At 36.5% G+C, this 17417-nt stretch overlaps 1 protein-coding gene across 1 annotated transcript in view; it reads left to right on the forward strand.

The window, feature by feature from the left end:
• The window catches only part of eys (eyes shut homolog), a 407203-nt gene that overhangs the window by 159240 nt on the left and 230546 nt on the right, over window positions 1–17417 (forward strand). Inside the window, exon 21 of the mRNA XM_056471602.1 lies at window positions 14901–14997. Within this exon, the coding sequence (XP_056327577.1) occupies window positions 14901–14997 (97 nt within the window). The remainder of the gene's footprint in view (window positions 1–14900; window positions 14998–17417) is intronic.

Consider the following 17417-nt stretch of genomic DNA (forward strand, 5'->3'; position numbering starts at 1 on the left):
GGTTCAGCTTTTTGAGCAAACTCTCTGAGGTATCCCACATGCAGAACAAAAGCTTTTCATTTTCTGGGCTGTTTTCGCTTCCCATTCTCATTCCCCCTTTTCATTTCTTCCCTCCCATCACAGCAGTTTGTGCTCCAGTCTGCATTAGATTGCGATTGTATCCCATTCTAACTAGTCAGTAAACGGCTTCCCTCTGTATTTGTCCTTATCTTCTCTCCTGCTTGATTGTATCTCTGCTCCTATATTGCAATGCATTGCGAAAAGTACATGTGTGGGTGCAAGTGCGTCCTTTTGTTACATTTCTGTTTGTGTGACAAGGTAATTTCAATAGGAAATGGTCCTTGTTATCGATGTGGTGATATGGAATTCTGAGAAGCATAAAATAGAAGTTATGACTTTATATAGTACTTCATAATTGGATGGCGGCAGCGGATTGATCAGTTGTCCTGTATAACAGACTCACAAAGAGAATATATCATCACAGACTGCAGGAAATGCGAGTAACAGACATAGCAAACAGTCAGGTTCAATACAGAAATAACTCTATCTGCATTCGTTCAAATGATCTCGTCATATTGACCTTGATGCAGCGATATGTTTTATTGGGGCATTCCATTAAAGCCATCAGAATTATTTGTTTCCACCTAAAAATAGTTTGAATATCTCAAACCTGCTTTATTTAAAGTATTTGTGTACTGTCCAAGACTATATCTGACAGAATTAGTTATTTGTAAATGAGTAAATGAACCGATTGATTTTTACAGCACATCAGCCTTTCACACTGTAAAAAACTTCTTGAAAAAGTGAGTGAACCGCTTTTAAAGGGCATTAGTTGACTTAAAACAAATTATGGAAACAGGGGTATACATTTTTTTTAAAGTATATAAATATACATATAAAATGTTATAATGTAGTTGTTGTATAGTATCATTTTATTCACAAAAAGAAATGTGAATTAGGTTGTTAGAGCAGCTGACTTTAGTATTGGTAGCCGACAGTAAACAAGGCAAGTCACAAGGACATAATGTTCACTACATTAGACTTTTTGTTTCAGCAATGCATTTCTACATTAATTCCTTTTTCACACGAGTTCAAAATCCCCTCGATCGAGGAAAAACTTCTACAAATTAAGACATTTTAATTCAAAATATGGCATTTCCATCACTCATTTCTCAAAACTCGCACACAGGGTGATGGAACTACAGTTTCTCACAGAACATTAGGAGTGTCACACATCTGCTACGATCTTAATCACCTCTTCTTGAGTCTCTTTCACAGTACTCTAGTGTTTCTTAGACATCATTTTGTTACCAAGGATTTTCCTGAGATTATCTATTAGGTTTAGGTCAGGATTCTGGGCTAGCCACTTCATATTTTCAACTTTATGGAACTGCTTTAACCGATTTACTGAGTGACTGGGTTTTTTGTTCTGCATGAAAATTGCTTGCCAACTGAATGATAAACAGAGGGAATTAGCTAAATATTTTAGAAGAGCTTCTAATGAACATTTGCATTTACTCTGCCCTGTAGCTTAGAAACACTGCTGCAGTTTGGAACCTTCATTATTCTGTCCTTTCATGCATGTGTCTTTTGTGGACGACCAGCCTTTCTGGGGGACTTTAATGAGTGATACAGTAAAGATGCAGTATTCTAGAAATGACTAGAAACATATTTCGAATTACTTGGTATGACTCAAAGGGTCTCTTAGGTCTTCGTCGTCTAGGTCTTAAATGGGTGTTTGTCACTTTAGAATCAAGCACCATCTTGCAAATTCAGTGAAAACTGAAAAGTTAGGCTGCCAGTTTAATTGGGTTTGTTAGATAATTAGGGAATTTACAACCATATGCCAGGTTAACACTAATAACTGAAGGGAATATGAGTGATCAGTATTCTTTTTATACTGTGCTTTAGAATATATGTAAATATTTTGAAACATGCTTAAAAATGCTCCTTTTAGGATACCTTTAAATAGGACTAAGCAGTGTTTAATTGTTGGTTGTTCTCAGATTTTATTCTCAACTGTGTTGTATGGCTCCTCTACTGTATGTTAAGTGATCATGCTACATATTCTGTAGGACACCCATGAAAAAGGCCTGGATAATTGGCATGCATTATTGAGAAAGCTAAACGTGAGAAATGACTTTGAATAAATCACCTGCTGACACATTTGCGCTGCTCCAAACCTAGTGAGATGCCTACTTACAGTAGGTAGTATTTAATGGCATCATCAACGTGTCAATGTGAAGACTGTCTAAAAAGGTTGGTAACTTAATTACGTTGCCTCCCAAGACACCTTCTTTTACCCAGACATCACATGTCTTTCATGGGAAAGACAGTCCCATGATGCAATGCAAAAAAGGCTTTGGTGAATAATGAACTGTTTTGCATATTGTTTTTGCTTGTTAGAGAGTAATAGGATTAGTTTAGCAACATGCAAATGTAAACGCTACCTTTTCAGAAAAAAACTAAATATATAACAATCTTTATATTGTTCAGAAATTTGCAATGTGTGATATTTGATGTTTATTTCTGCAGTTCACTCTCACTAACTGGAGTGAAAAGAGCTTTAAAGTAAATTCTTACCCATTTTTTTCCAGGTGTATTAGTTTAAGGGTGCCATTTTTTTGGAAAATAAATCCAAAATATTCTTTGAGAGAGAGAATGCAGAATTTTTATTCATAAATGTAAAACAAGCTACCAGCAGCCCACACAATCAATTAATCAACAAACAAAGAAATAAATATTATATCTAATTCTTTAAATTTAACTGTATTCAAAACAGATCTAACAAAGTAAATGGGAAAAATATGAACAAATAGAAATTGATGTGCTATTCAATATACACTCCCACTGCTCGTTAACGCAAATTTCTAATCTGCCTATCACATGGCAACAACTCAATGTGTTTGTAGACATAGTCAAGACGATTTTCTGCAGTTCAAACCAAGCATCAGAATGGGGAAGACCGGTGATTTAAGTGCCTTTGAGCGTGGCATGGTTGTTGGTGCTGGTCTGAGTATTTCAGAAACTGCTGATCTACTGGGATTTTCATGCGCAACCATCTCTAGAGTTTACAGAGAATGGTCTGACAAAGAGAAAATATCCAGTGAGCGGCAATTTTGTGGGTGCAAATACCTTGTTGATGTCAGAGGAGAATGGCCAGACTGATTCCAGCTGATAGAATGGCAACAGTAACTCAAATAACCACTCATTACAACTGAGGTATGCAGAAGAGCATCTCTGAATGCACAACACGTCGAACCTTGAGACGGATGGGCTACAGCAGCAGAAGACCACAGTGCCATTCTGTCAACTAAAAAGATGAAACTGAGGCAACAATTCACACAGACTCACCAAAACTGGACAATAGAAGATTGGAAAACGTTGCCTGGTCTGATGAGTCTTGATTTCTGCTGCGACATTCGGATGGCAGGGTCAGAATTTGGCATCAACAACATGAAAGCATGGATCCATCCTGCCTTGTATCAACGGTTCAGGCCGGTGGTGGTGGTGGTGGTGGTGTAATGGTGTAGGGCAGGGGTGTCCAAATTCGGTCCTGGAGGGCCGGTGTCCTGCAGATTTTAGCTCCAACTTGCCTCAACACACCTGCACGGATGTTTCTAGAAAGCCTAGTAAGTGCTTGATTAGCTAGCCCAGGTGTGTCTGATTGGGGTTGGAACTAAACTTTGCAGGACACCGGCCCTCCAGGACCGAGCTTGGACATGCCTGGTGTAGGGGATATTTTCTTGGCACACTTTGGGCTCATTAGTACCATTTGAGCATCATGTCAATGCCACAGCCTACCTGAGTATTGTTGCTGACCATGTCCATCCCTTTATGACCACAATGTACCTATATTTTGATGGCTACATCCAGCAGGATAACGCACCATGTCATAAAGCGCGAATAATCTCAGACTGGTTTTTTGAACATGACAATGAGTTTACTGTACTCAAATGGCCTCCACAGTCATCAGAACTCAATCCAATAGAGCACCTTTGGGATGTGCTGGAATGGGAGATTTGTATCATGGAGCAGCCGACAAATCTGCAGCAACTGCAGGATGCTGTCTTGTCAATATGGACCAAATATTTATATCATCACCTCAGAATTATAATGTTCTATCTGACATTTTTGTCAAAATTGAGTGATTGACATAGTCTTATAAATGACAACTTATTTACATTATGGGATGTTTTTTATAAGTTGTTTACTTTTTAGTACTTTTTATTTAAAAACCAAATGTTGCACACATACTGTTTGTGGAATGCAAAAACTTTGAAGCTCAATATCTCAAAATCATTCAGAACGCAGATAGATATATAATTCCAAGGTGACGATATATCCACACTAATGTTTGGATGCCTTACATTTATTTTGCTTGCTTGATTTTAATAGTTAACTGCCAGAGTAGGTTTGGAGAAAAAAGTAACAGCACATTATTATTACCTTTTCTTTTTTTTTTTACCTATTCCAGAAAGTAATATAAGCTTTTTGGTACCAAGCTACAGTCCTAGTTCACTCTCAATTATATTATCAATGCTACAGTAGTTGAAAATAATAGGCAGAGGCAAAAATATAATGACTTACTCACTTGTCAACATTTTCCAAGGCCAGGAAAAGTGTGCTTCAAATTGGTAAGTTAAATCAAACACTTTTATCCTTTAATGAGTTTCAGATAAATAAATTGTGTGTTTCATCACAATTAGCCTTTAAGCTGGAAACTCTCTCTTAATGCGTGCTGCTTTGTGGACATTCACCGGATATTATAAATGTTTAACTTCGGCCCTGTTTTGCTTGTGTCTTTCAGATTAATGATCACGGGCCAAGGCTAATTACCAGTATGCTGTATCTTTAAGACTGCATTCATAAATCTTAGTTATTTATAAAGATTGTTAATAATAGGAATGACTGTAGTTCACCTTGATTAATTCATCATGCCAGTTAATGACTCTGGCTTAAAGTTTTAAGACTGTACTACTCACACTGACCATCAGCTCTTGGTCATGTTCTACAATGTTAATGAACAAACAGACACCAAATTCAACATATCCATGAATATCTACAGTAAGGATCGTATGCTTTTTTACAATGTGTAGAAGGTATTACTTGTATGAAATGTGGTAGTTTACCATGATTATATAAATAGAGGTGAAATCAAAATTGTTAGCACTCCTGTGAATTTTTTTTTCTTTTTACTTATATATTTTGTATAATACTCTTTTGTTTTATTTCGGCTAGAAAGCGGTGTTGTTGTTTTTTTTAAACCATTTAAGGTCAATATTATTAGCCCCTTTAAGCATTTTTTTTTCAATTGTCTACAGAAACCATCAATACAATGATTTGCCTAATTACCCTAACCTGCCTAGTTAACCTAGCTAAGCATTTAAATTGCACTTTAAGGTGCTTTATGTACGTTTTTGACTCTTCAAAAGCATAAAAGTACCATAATATGTTTGCAGATATTCAAGAAACATGCTAAGTGAACATTTTTGTTTGTCTGAAAAACTGAAGTCAGTTATTCTGCTTTGAAAATGTGTGTTATTTGCCAGAACGCTGTCTATGTTTTGGTTATTTCAACCCACCCAAAGCCAGTTTAGCCAATTATATTTTAGCACCCTGGGTTGCCTTGTTGGAAAACTTCTATTCTATTACATTCATTTACAGTAGCAGACTCCGAAATGAGACGATTCAAAGTTCCATATTAGGTTTTCAATTAACAAATAATACAAATATTATGAAGTAAACCTTAGGTGAGCAGGTTACATTGTTATCTCGTGTCCTAACAACAGACTACGTGACGAGATTTGCAGTGATAAATTAATTAAATGAAATTAAATAAAAAAAACAGCCAGCACGGTGGTGTTTGAAGGTGTCAGATGCGGAGCACAGATGCTCTTGACAGTTCTGCAGGTAATTAATGATATAATAACACTAATACTTAAACAGTAAGGCGTTTTAGAATGACCAAATGTACATTTCAGGTGTTTTACAGTGTGCTCAGCCTGCTGGTTTGTCCATTTACACACATTTTCATCATCACATGATCTCTTATAACAACATCACATGACCTTTTTTAATGCACATACTGAAATTTGTGCGGTAAAAGTGTTTCCATCGTAGTTTATGCACATCTTTTCTTATCACATAAAAATTTTATCCTACTCAGTTATGCATGTTTTTTATGCACATTTTCAAAATTGATGTGCATCATGGCGTTTCCGTCAACCGTTTTTTAATGCGCATATGCAAATGCGAATAAAAATAGGTGGATGGAAACATATAGCTATTGTCAGTTTTTAGTTGTTTAGCTGCAAGAAATAGAAAACATTTCTAATGCATCAATTTGAGGTGTTGGTTAGAACAAAACTCCTTTTAAAATGGTAAATATTCTCTCTATCGCATGCCATTACTTTTATATAGCACGCGATTTAAATCAGCATTTAGGCTCAATCGCTCCTGTTGGTCCTCAATCTGGCAACCCACACTTGCGTTTGTTTTACTCCAGGAATGTAATACCTGTAATATGGAATGTAATATATATATATATATATATATATATATATATATATATATATATATATATATATATAATATGGTTTCTACCATTTTTTATGGCAAAAGTCTGGCATCCACAGCTGCTATTACACTATAAATTTTATGGAATTAATTTACAATTCAATTCAGCTGGAATGAATTGGTCAAATCCAAATGTCCAAAAACTGAATGATTGACACCAGCCTGTTGAATTATTAGCATATCATGCACATGGGTGGTGGTAATGTGACCATTAAAGCAGAATATCATACCTCTGATATATATTATTTTAATAACTCAAGCGACCTCAGTCAATCATTTAGCTTATACTCTAGTTACCACACCTAAACAGATGGTCGGATGTTGTATTTTAAGACAATTTTCAATTTGTTGGTCTTCATACAGCTCCTGTGTAGGACTAGTTTCTCACGCCTTCTGTTTTCTTTTGATTTGATTTTCGACTGCTGTGATGAAAGCTAAAATAAGTAGGGGTATATATGGAACTATAATGTGATCAAGAAGTGCCTGGAAATACTTTTACCTGAAAATTATTGCTGACTTTAGAGCCCTTTGATATTGTGAAGCGATAAAGCAAATCACAGAAGAGCTGTGTTTTCACACTGAACACAAAACAATTCATGCCTGCACACGAGGCGGCACTGACCACAAAATATGGCTTTGACCTCGTCCGCTGCACAACATACAACAATAAATTAAAAATAAATGTTGGTATTTCACCAAAAGCACAAACTACCTATCATTCTTAAGACTTTAATAAATGATTACTTACCCTGGTTCTATTTTCTTCTGCAGTACTTGCGGCAAAAACTTTGTTTTTGTTGATGCTTTTGTAGTCACTTTTAGTAGAACATCGTCTGTTCTCTGACCCCAAAAAACACAAACACTTAACATCCATTTTTTTTTCAGAATTGTTTTTTTTTTTTTTCAGTGTCCACACTGGTTTTCAAAACTGCTTTAAGTTTTAAATGTATCTAGATGGACCAATTCATCACAGGTTATTAGGAAAAGTCTGGTTGTTAAAAAAAACTGGTAGAAAAAAAAACTTATTTTGTCATGCAGAAGTCTGATCATGCCTGGTGGGAATATCTCTCTGTTGTTTTGACTCATGGGTGTCACTTAGTTGTACATTCGCACTGTTTAATCACTTTAATCAGTTAATCAGCTTAATCGCCCTTTACATAAAAATCAGCCTACCAGCTTTAATAAACAATCTAGGCAGGAATCTTTTTAAAGTTTTATTAGAAGCTGTTCAAAGATTGGCAATTAAAATGCAATTGGCATATAAATACTTGGATATAGCTCCCTTAATTTAAGATAAGAAGAGTTGAAGCTGCTATAGCTGCAAATTGGGGGCCAACTTTCTATTAAACCCTAAGGATTTAGATTGGGATGTCATTAAACTCATGTGCATGTAAAGGAAGATTTCACAAAACCTTGGCTATATATTGTGTGTGTGTGTGTGTGTGTGTGTGTGTGTGTGTGTGTGTGTGTGTGTGTGTGTGTGTGTGTGCGTGTGCGAGTGTGTGTGTGTGTGCATGTGCTCATTATTATTATTCCATGGTATGTTTAAATTTCTGAATCTGAGTGGCTGGAAGGTGTGCAATAAAATGCACAGGTAGTTCCAGTCAGCTTTGATTGCAGTTTGTAATTATTGCGTGTAACCTCAAACATTAGTAGTAACCATAGTAACAGCAAATGAAGCTTTCAGACCAACAGAGTTACCAGAAAGTTGATGGGGATCAACCAACTCACAAAATGTTCAAAAATATTTTCGAAGACACGTTACTATGAGCTATTAGCAGTGATGGGAATAACAGCACTATAAATAATTGGCGTTTCTAACAGGGATACTTTTTCAGTTTCCCCTGTTAAAACGCTGTTACCATTGCTGACAAAAATATACGTGTCACTATAATTAAAAATTACTCATGCCCAGGAAAAAAGAGTCTCTCTGCATCGCTGACAAATTGTTCAATTTTAAAGAAGCATGTCACGTAGTCGTATGCCGCCACAAAATTAGTGGCTACTCAGGTGATTAAGCCACGATGTCAAAGCAAATAAAACTTAATTTTTCTCCACCGCAAACACTTATTAATCAGACAGAATTAAACAAAAGAATATCAAGATATATAGTTAAGAATATGCTGCAGTTGTCTCTCACATTGTCCCACAACAACATTAAAATAGTGTAGATTAGTGTACAATGTTTTATATTTATTTTATAGTCATTTAAAATACGATTTGTTTTAAGAAACGCAATAGTTACTTTCCCTGGTTAAAGTTACTTTTATAATTATGCAACCCAGTTACTAACCCAGTTACTATTTGTGAGAAGTAATTAGGGACTTTAACTAATTACTATTTTAAAGGAATGTGCCCGACACTGGCTATTAGATATGATCTAGTCATTTACACACTTCCAAAATTGGGAGAGCTAACATGTCGTGATTGACAAAAATGGTCAAATATTGCGCTGCAAAGAGCATTACTACTTCTAACTTGTCTAAACGTTGGCAAATGACAATGGAATAAGTTAGATAATCAGTAGCTATGTTTCCATCCACCTATTTTTATGTGCATTTTGGAAATGCGCATAAAAAACCTGTTGATGGAAATAGCAAGATGCGCAAACAATTTGAAAATCCGCATGCGCATAACTGAGTAGGATTATCTTTTTATTCGATAAGACAAAAATCCCATAAACTACAATTGAAACACTTTTACCGAACAAATTCCAGTATGCTCATTAAAAAAGTCATGTGATTTTGTTTTGAGATCATGTGATGATAAAAATGCGTGTGAATGGACAAACCAGCAGGCTGAGCACATTGTAAAACATCTAAAATGTTGTTTTAGTCGTTCTTAAAAACCCTAACCATTTCAGTATTAGTGTTGTTTTATTATTAATTACCTCCAGAATAGTCAAGAGCATCTGTGCTCTGAGTCAAATGCCACCACACATTTATTGCGTGTCGGCATTGTCTTCTGAGGTGCAAGTAATTTATGTATTTTATGCTATATTCCAGTTTTGTGCTTAAATTTATGAGTTTATTTGAATTTTAAAAGCGCCACTTTTACCGAACAAATTCCAGTATGTGCATTAAAATGTAATGTGATTTTGTTTTAGGTCATGTGATGATAAAAATGCATGTGAATGGACAAACCAGCAGGCTGACCGCATTGTTAAACATCTAAAATATTGTTTTGGACATTATAAATGCCTCAGTATTAGTGTTATTGTATTATTAATGACCTCCAGAATCAAGAGCGTCTGTGCTCCACGTTCCACACTTTCAAATGCCACCCCACATTCTTTGAGTGTGCTGCATTGTCTTCTGAGGCGCAAGTAATTTATTAAATACAGAAAAGATTCACGCAGCTTCTACTGCCACAATAAATTCCGTTTTTATTTTTGATATTTGGCACCAGTTAATCAGGAAGTGACAATTTTGTTCTCTTTGATTCATTGAATGGAATCGCTGCTTTATTTGCGCGTCTTTTATGCGATATTCCAGTTTTGTGCATAAATTTAATCCACATCTTTTGATGAAAACATAGCTAATGGCTTGTTGTGTGTTTAATCCTTTAATGCACAACAATTAGCTGATTATTCCTCACTCATTAATAATAATAATAATAATAATAATAATAATAATAATAATAATAGTATTAGTAATATTATATGCAAGTACACTCATGTAGCACAGAGTATATTTGTTTCACATATACTTGTTTCTCAGTGTCTCAAGACTAGCAGCGAACATCAAACAGCAAGACACATGGCTGTGTTGATATGGCTAAATTTCAAACTAGTCTCATATTTACTTTGGAAGGATGAGCTGTCCCAGGGATTACCTGCACAGCTTTGTGGGGCACACAGAGGATGCTGGGAAAGAATGATGGAACATTTGTGCAAGCCACAGGTATCCTGCTCTGTGTTTTGACAGCGAAGAAGCTCCAGTCTCGCTGTGTGTTCTTGCTGCAGATGCATTAATGTTGACACTTCAAATTGTCCCTGGAGACGTCAGGCAAGGCTGTGATTGACAGTTCATCATGGGCCGGTGCCAGCTGTATATAATCCAGCAGATATTGTACTGCGCATCCATAGTGGCAGAGACCCAAAACTCGATTGCGTTTGCTGGAATCTAATGGAAGGGTGATATCTGGAATGAAATTGGGGTTGATGCCAGTTCAAATAAAGCAACTCTGGAAATCATTGGGTGGGGGGAAAAGTTGTCATTTCCAGTCAGAAATCCTGTATTGATGAGTTTACATGTCGGTTTGGGCCCAGAAAGACTTTTCTACCACATTTTTTTGTAAATATTCACTGTAAAGAGTCTTTTAAAAATGTATCACTGGGTAATGATATTCTGTTTAGCTGCACTTGACCTTAACAAACTCTTCTGTAGACGCGTCTAACACTTGAGGGAATAATTCATGGCATGCATTAAATGCAGATAGAGCGTATTCTCATTTGGCTTTCGATTGTTGCTGTTATGAGTCAGCTCTAATGTGTGAAACCAGCCTGTGCTTTGAAACGCTTCAGAGAAGATAAGGTACACTAGATGTTCTGCTGCATGTGTTAGAAAATAAAGTGTGCTCACTGGAACTGTAAATATATTCAGCGGTGGCTCAGAATGAAATCAAGCTTATTACGTTTTCTAAAAACATGAGCAGCGCTGGAGGTTCCTCTTTTGTCTTTCCAGTGCTGTGCAACATCTGCTCCCAACTCGAAACCAATTAGAAAGTAGGCTCACCAGAATTTTAAAAGCGAAACTGTTTATGAAGGATTTAATGCAATGGCTGTTTACTGTGCATACCAGGATGTCTTTTAAAATTTGATTAGTTGGGTAACACTTGCTTTTTTGAATTATGAATAAGCAATTTATTCAGTTTAATAATTGATCTTAATTTGAAATGAAACAGAATATGTAACATGGAAAACGGCAGGGTGTTAACTCATATTAATCCATTACGATATGAATGCAGTTTTGAAAACTGGAAAACTGGTTAGAATAAGAAATAAGAATAAGAATCAGAAAATAGCTATGTAGTGTGTGTGTGTGTGTGTGTGTGTGTGTGTGTGTGTGTTATGTGTCTGCACACTGTAAAAAATTATTGCACCAATTAGTTATCACAACTTTAATATTTTGAGTTATCTCATCTGGATTGAATTTGTTGACAACTTGTATATCAAAGTTTACTTGACTTAGCTTATTACTTAAAAACACGAATCAGCTGAATTCAAATATATTACTTCAAACATCTGGGATTTTAATAGTACAAATTATATAAGTGTATGCATTTTGTAATTTTATTTATGTATATTTTATATAAATTGTATAAATTGTACTTAAATCACATTTTTGAGAGTCTAAACGTGATCAAAAACTCACGAAACTTTGCACACATGACTGAAATGGCAAAAATTTACACTTGTCATAGGTTTCAGAAGTGGGTGTGGCAAAATGACTCGACAGTGCCACCTATGCAGTTTGACAGTATGGCCAGCCTGATCTCACGAGAAAATGTAAGGATTTTACGTTTTGTCAGTTTAGTGGCTAATTCGTACGAAATTGTACGATTTTAGAAAGGAGGCGTGGCACCTAACCCCACCCCTAAACCCAACCATCATTAGGGGATGAGCAAATCGTACTAAATTGTATGAATTAGATCGTACAAAATCCTACGAATTAGCCACTAAATCAAAAAGTTACGAATTGTCGTGAGATTGTGTTGGTATGGCCCACGAGCTACGTTTCATGCACATGTGTGAAAATTGGCAAACACATCAAACATGCCAATACCTACAAAAAAGTTTCTTGGAGCGAAGTCTCAAACCCAACAGGAAGTGAAAAAAGTGTAGTTTTTGGCGTTTGCTCGCGTTGGACTTTAACAAACTCCTCCTAGGAATTTTGTCAGATCACAACCAAAATTGGATATTGTTATCTAAAGTCGATGTTAAATTGTGACGATCTAGAGTTTTTGTCAGAGGACATGTCCGTGGTGGCCTCACAAACTTTGACGATTCGCAACAAAACAGAAGGTGTCAAAACTTAGGCATGCATTGCCTCAAAATCCACATATTTGATAACAGTCCTGACCTGAATATGTTTACATGCCAATATCCAGTTACAGTTATAGCGCCACCTACTGGCAACAGGAAATAACATGTTTTGCATTGTAACAAACTCCTACAAATTTTATCACATCGAATCCATGTTCCATTACTTTAATCCAAAGACCTTTGTGATGTTAAATTGTGAAGATCTAGAGTTTCTGTCAAAGGGCGTGTCTGTGGCAGACTTGGTCAGTGTATCGGCATGGAGGAGGAAGTACTTATAATTAAGTCACACAGTGTCTGGTCTGCCTGAAAATTCACAGGTTCACCTGCTGACAAAGGAAGTTTGGAAATTTTAAAAATATATATAAATCAACCTTAATTATTATTGTGCACTGTTCTCTGTCATCCTAAGGCCACTGGGCGGTGGTGAGACCGGGTGTGAGGTCCCTTTCATCGCTGCTTGCAGCTCTAATTTTCTCATTGTAATGTTGTGGTGTGTGTTTATCTTCTCTGACATCTGCTTCTATGATGAAATTTGTATTTGCAGACTTCAAAATAGTAATTTGATTAATTTAAGGTAAGTAACATAGCACGGTTGCTCAGTGATCAGCACTGTCCCCTCACTGCAAGAGGGTTGCTGGTTCAAGTCCCAGCTAGGCCAGTTAGCATTTCTGTTGGAAGTTTGCATGTTCTCCTTGTGTTTGTGTTGGTTTCCTCTGGGTGCTCTGGTTTCCCCAAAAGACATTTGGTTTAAATGAATTGAATAGACTAAACTGGCTATATTGTCTGTAAATGAGAGACAACTTCAATATTTACAGTATTTTCAATATTCACCATGTCCATTACACTATATATATATATATATATATATATATATATATATATATATATATATATATATATATATATATATATATATATATATATATATATATATAGTTTCAGTTTAAGTTAAATTTTTTTATCATTATTTTAAAAAACTTGCACTCTTACAATATGCACTCCGAAATAAAAGTATAAAAACTGTCACGTAGTGGTTCTCCCCAAGGGGTTCAAATAGAACATTTATTGATTTGGACTTTTTAGATACAAACACATACTATTTTAAGGTACTGACCCAGCTTTAAGTACAATTTGTGTATAATAATTGACGCACAATATTCGACTGTTTTTTTTTTTTTTTTAAAGGAATATAAATGTATGCAGCCATGCATGTGTTTTGACGGCTATTATGCCAGTGATTTAATGCTTCGTAAAAGTGTGTTTCATATTTAACAAACCGTTTACTTCAAATTTTTTGTAATTTTACTCGCATGGATAACTGAATATTAATCAGATGATGTCATTACACTGCTGTACCATCAGCCAATCCTGGGATTGCCGATCATGATTTCAAGGATCGATAGATCTGTCCTTTTCAGATCAGTTCATCCAGACATTTTAATCTGAATTCGTTTGAAGAACCAAATTAGCCAGAGATCAGTTATCAAGATTAAAAGATTCAGGATCTGTTAAATCATCTATGATCATTTAAGCGAGGTATAAAGAACGGACCCCTAGAGTACAAAAAATTCTGCTTTCCATCTCAGGGATACAATTTCTAAATATATAAAAAATAGAACACTTATTTGAAATAGTAATACAGTTTCAGAATAATGCTGTTTTTTCTGTTTTGTTAAAAAATGCAGTCTTGTTGATCATGAAAGAACTTGAAAGAACTAACTTTATGCTGGACGTGAGAATGAAAAAAGCTGTATTTTTCTTTGAAAATCACTCACATTAAGACGAGGAGCCCTGAAAATTGCCATTCTGATTTCACACTGCCTTTAAAGCATTATTTTAAGCCACAAAGCATCTCGCTGAGCCGAGGATGAGCTTACAGCAGCAGGCTGACAAAAAGCTGAATATTCACGTCTCCCAGGACCTTTTCCCCAACAAGAGCCCTGAGCTGATTACACCCCCTTCTCCCCTTCATCCTGGTAATGAACACGAGCAAAGAGGCCCCTGAACTTCACCTCCTCCGTCTCCCCCATCTTAACGAGATCCTCTCCACACTTCCACCATGAGCCCTCAGCCTAATCTGTGGAGGCACTGAGGTATTATTAGAGCCGCTAGAGCCCTCACTGGAGACGCCGGGCCTGGCAGATGAGACGGGCTGTAGGGAGGTGCACAGTTCCATTAAGATGGCATTCACCAAGGGCCTTTGTTATCATTGATCCTAACGCTTTCAGGGAGCAGTGAGACTTACTGATCCATGACCATCTCATCTGTCTTGCAGGGTTTGAGGGAACTCGCTGTGAAATTGATAGCGATGACTGTGTCTCAGGACCTTGTCAGAACCACGGCCATTGTGTGGATGGGGTCAACAGCTACAGGTCTTTTTTACCTTTAATTTCTCATTTTAGTTCTCTGTTGTGTTTGTTTGTTATGTGATGAAAGGTTTTGATCCACCTCAGATGACTTAACTACTGTTTACCAGCTGGAATGCAATTAATATCCGAATTTGGAAAGTCAATAAGGTTTTAAATGACTTTCATTGAGTCAATTTTAACAAAGTCAAATTTAAGCATATAAAATATATTGTTCCAAAAGCAACATTGTGGCTAGTGAAAACCGTGAATGGCTAGTTACTTTAGAAAAAATACTAGCTACAGTGGCTGATAAGCAAAAAATTTTACGTCAAGCCGTGTATGTGTGTGCTTATACACAAAATATATGGTGTACATACCACTTCTTAAAAGCTTTATACATATTTGATGTGTTCATAGTTTGGGCTCAATAACATTTAAAACATAATGTATAATGTGTTATATACGCTCACTGGCCACTTTATTAGGTACACCTTACTAGTACTGGTTTTGACCCCCTTTTGCCTTCAAGACTGCCTTAATCCTTCATGGCATAGATCTAACAAGGTACTGGAAATATTCCTCAGAGATTTTGGTCCATATTGGCATGATGGCATCTCACAGTTGCTGCATATTTGTCGGCTGCACATCAGTGATGCGAATTTCTCATTCCACCACATCCCAAAGGTGCTGTATTGAATTGAGATCTGATGACTGTGGAGGCCATTTGAGTAGAGTGAACTCATTATCATGTTCAAGAAACCAGTCTGAGATGATTCGGGCTTTATGGTGTGTTATCCTGCTGGAAGTAGCCATCAGAAGAAGGGTACACTGTGGTCATAAAGGGATGGACATGGTCAGCAACAATACTCAGGTAAGCTGTGGCATTGACATGATTATCAACTGGTTCTAATGGATCAAAAGAGTCCCAAGGAAATATCCCCCACAACATTACACCACCAGCAGCAGCTGAAACTTTGATCCAAGACAGGATGGATCCATGCTTTCTTGTTGTTGACGCCAAATTCTGACCCGAATACCCGAATGTCCAGCAGAAATCAAGATTCAGACCAGACAACGTTTTTCCAATTTTCTATGGTCCAATTCTGGTTCGGCTGTGTGAATTGTAGCCTCAGTTTCCTGTTCTTAGCTGACAGGAATGGCACCCAGTGTGGTCTTCTGCTGCTGTAGCCCATATGCCTCAAGGTTCAACATGTTGTGCATTCAGAGATGCTCTTCTGCATACCTCGGTTGTAACGAGTGGTTATTTGAGTTACTGTTGCCTTTCTATCAGCTGGAACCAGTCTGGCCATTCTCCTCTCACCACTGGTATCAACAAGGCATTTGCGCCCACAGAACTGCCGCTCTCTGGATATTTTCTATTTTTCATTCTCTGTAAACCCTGATGGTTATGCATGAAAATCCCAGTAGATCAGCAGTTTCTGAAAAGCTCAGACAAGCCCATCTGGCACCAACAACCATGTCACATTCACTTAAATCACTTAAATCACACTTCTTCCCCATTCTGATGCTCTATTTGAACTGCAGCAGATCGTCTTGACCATGCCTACATGCTTAAATGCATTGGGTTGCTACCATGTGATTGGCTGATTAGAAATTTGCATTAACGAGCAGCTGTACAGGTGTACCTAATAAAGTGGCCGGTGAGTGTATATTTTTTGTTGTTTAGCAGGTTGGTTTGCCTTTTGGAGTAGTTTACCCAAAAATGGTGTCATTGAGTCATACTAAAGCCATATGGTGATATTGGATTTCTTAGAACAGAGAAAAAGCCTTTATGTATTTTTCTCTCCATGAAATACAGTTTACAGTTATCACGTCTGTCACATTCTAAAAAACATAAACAACAGAATGTGCAAACAGTCAATGCAGCATAATGACAGAATTGTTATTCTTGGGTGAACTATCCCTTTAAGACCTCAAAAGACTATATCAACACAGAGAGAAACATTTGCTGAAATGCATCTCTGTAAGAACTGCTCAAAGAGGAAACATTCCTTCATGAGGCAATATCAACATACAGTGAGAAACGGTTGCTAAAATATTCCTCAGTTAGAATTTCTTATAAAAGATGATCTTTCTCAAAAGGGATCTTAAAATACATTTAAATAATGTGTCAATAAAATATGTTGAAAGATCAGGGGGATTTTGATTTCTCAGTTCGTGACCCCTTTAAAGGCTTGAGCTGTAAAAGCAGGATAGATGTCAATGTATTATTGGCTTATTAAAAGCAAAATGTATTAAAGTGATTCGTACAATATTATTTATTAACTCTGCTGTGTAATCTGCCATGCTTTTATATCAGCAACTATGAATGTATATATCAATAACAGCATAGGTCATTTAAAAGAGCAACAACTGCATATGCATTTTAAGAACAATATTTTTGTGTCTGTGCTGGAATTGCCATATCAGATTCTGGTTCTACA

Source organism: Danio aesculapii, chromosome 13 (assembly GCF_903798145.1).
Source record: "Danio aesculapii chromosome 13, fDanAes4.1, whole genome shotgun sequence".
Taxonomy (NCBI): Eukaryota; Metazoa; Chordata; class Actinopteri; order Cypriniformes; family Danionidae; genus Danio; species Danio aesculapii.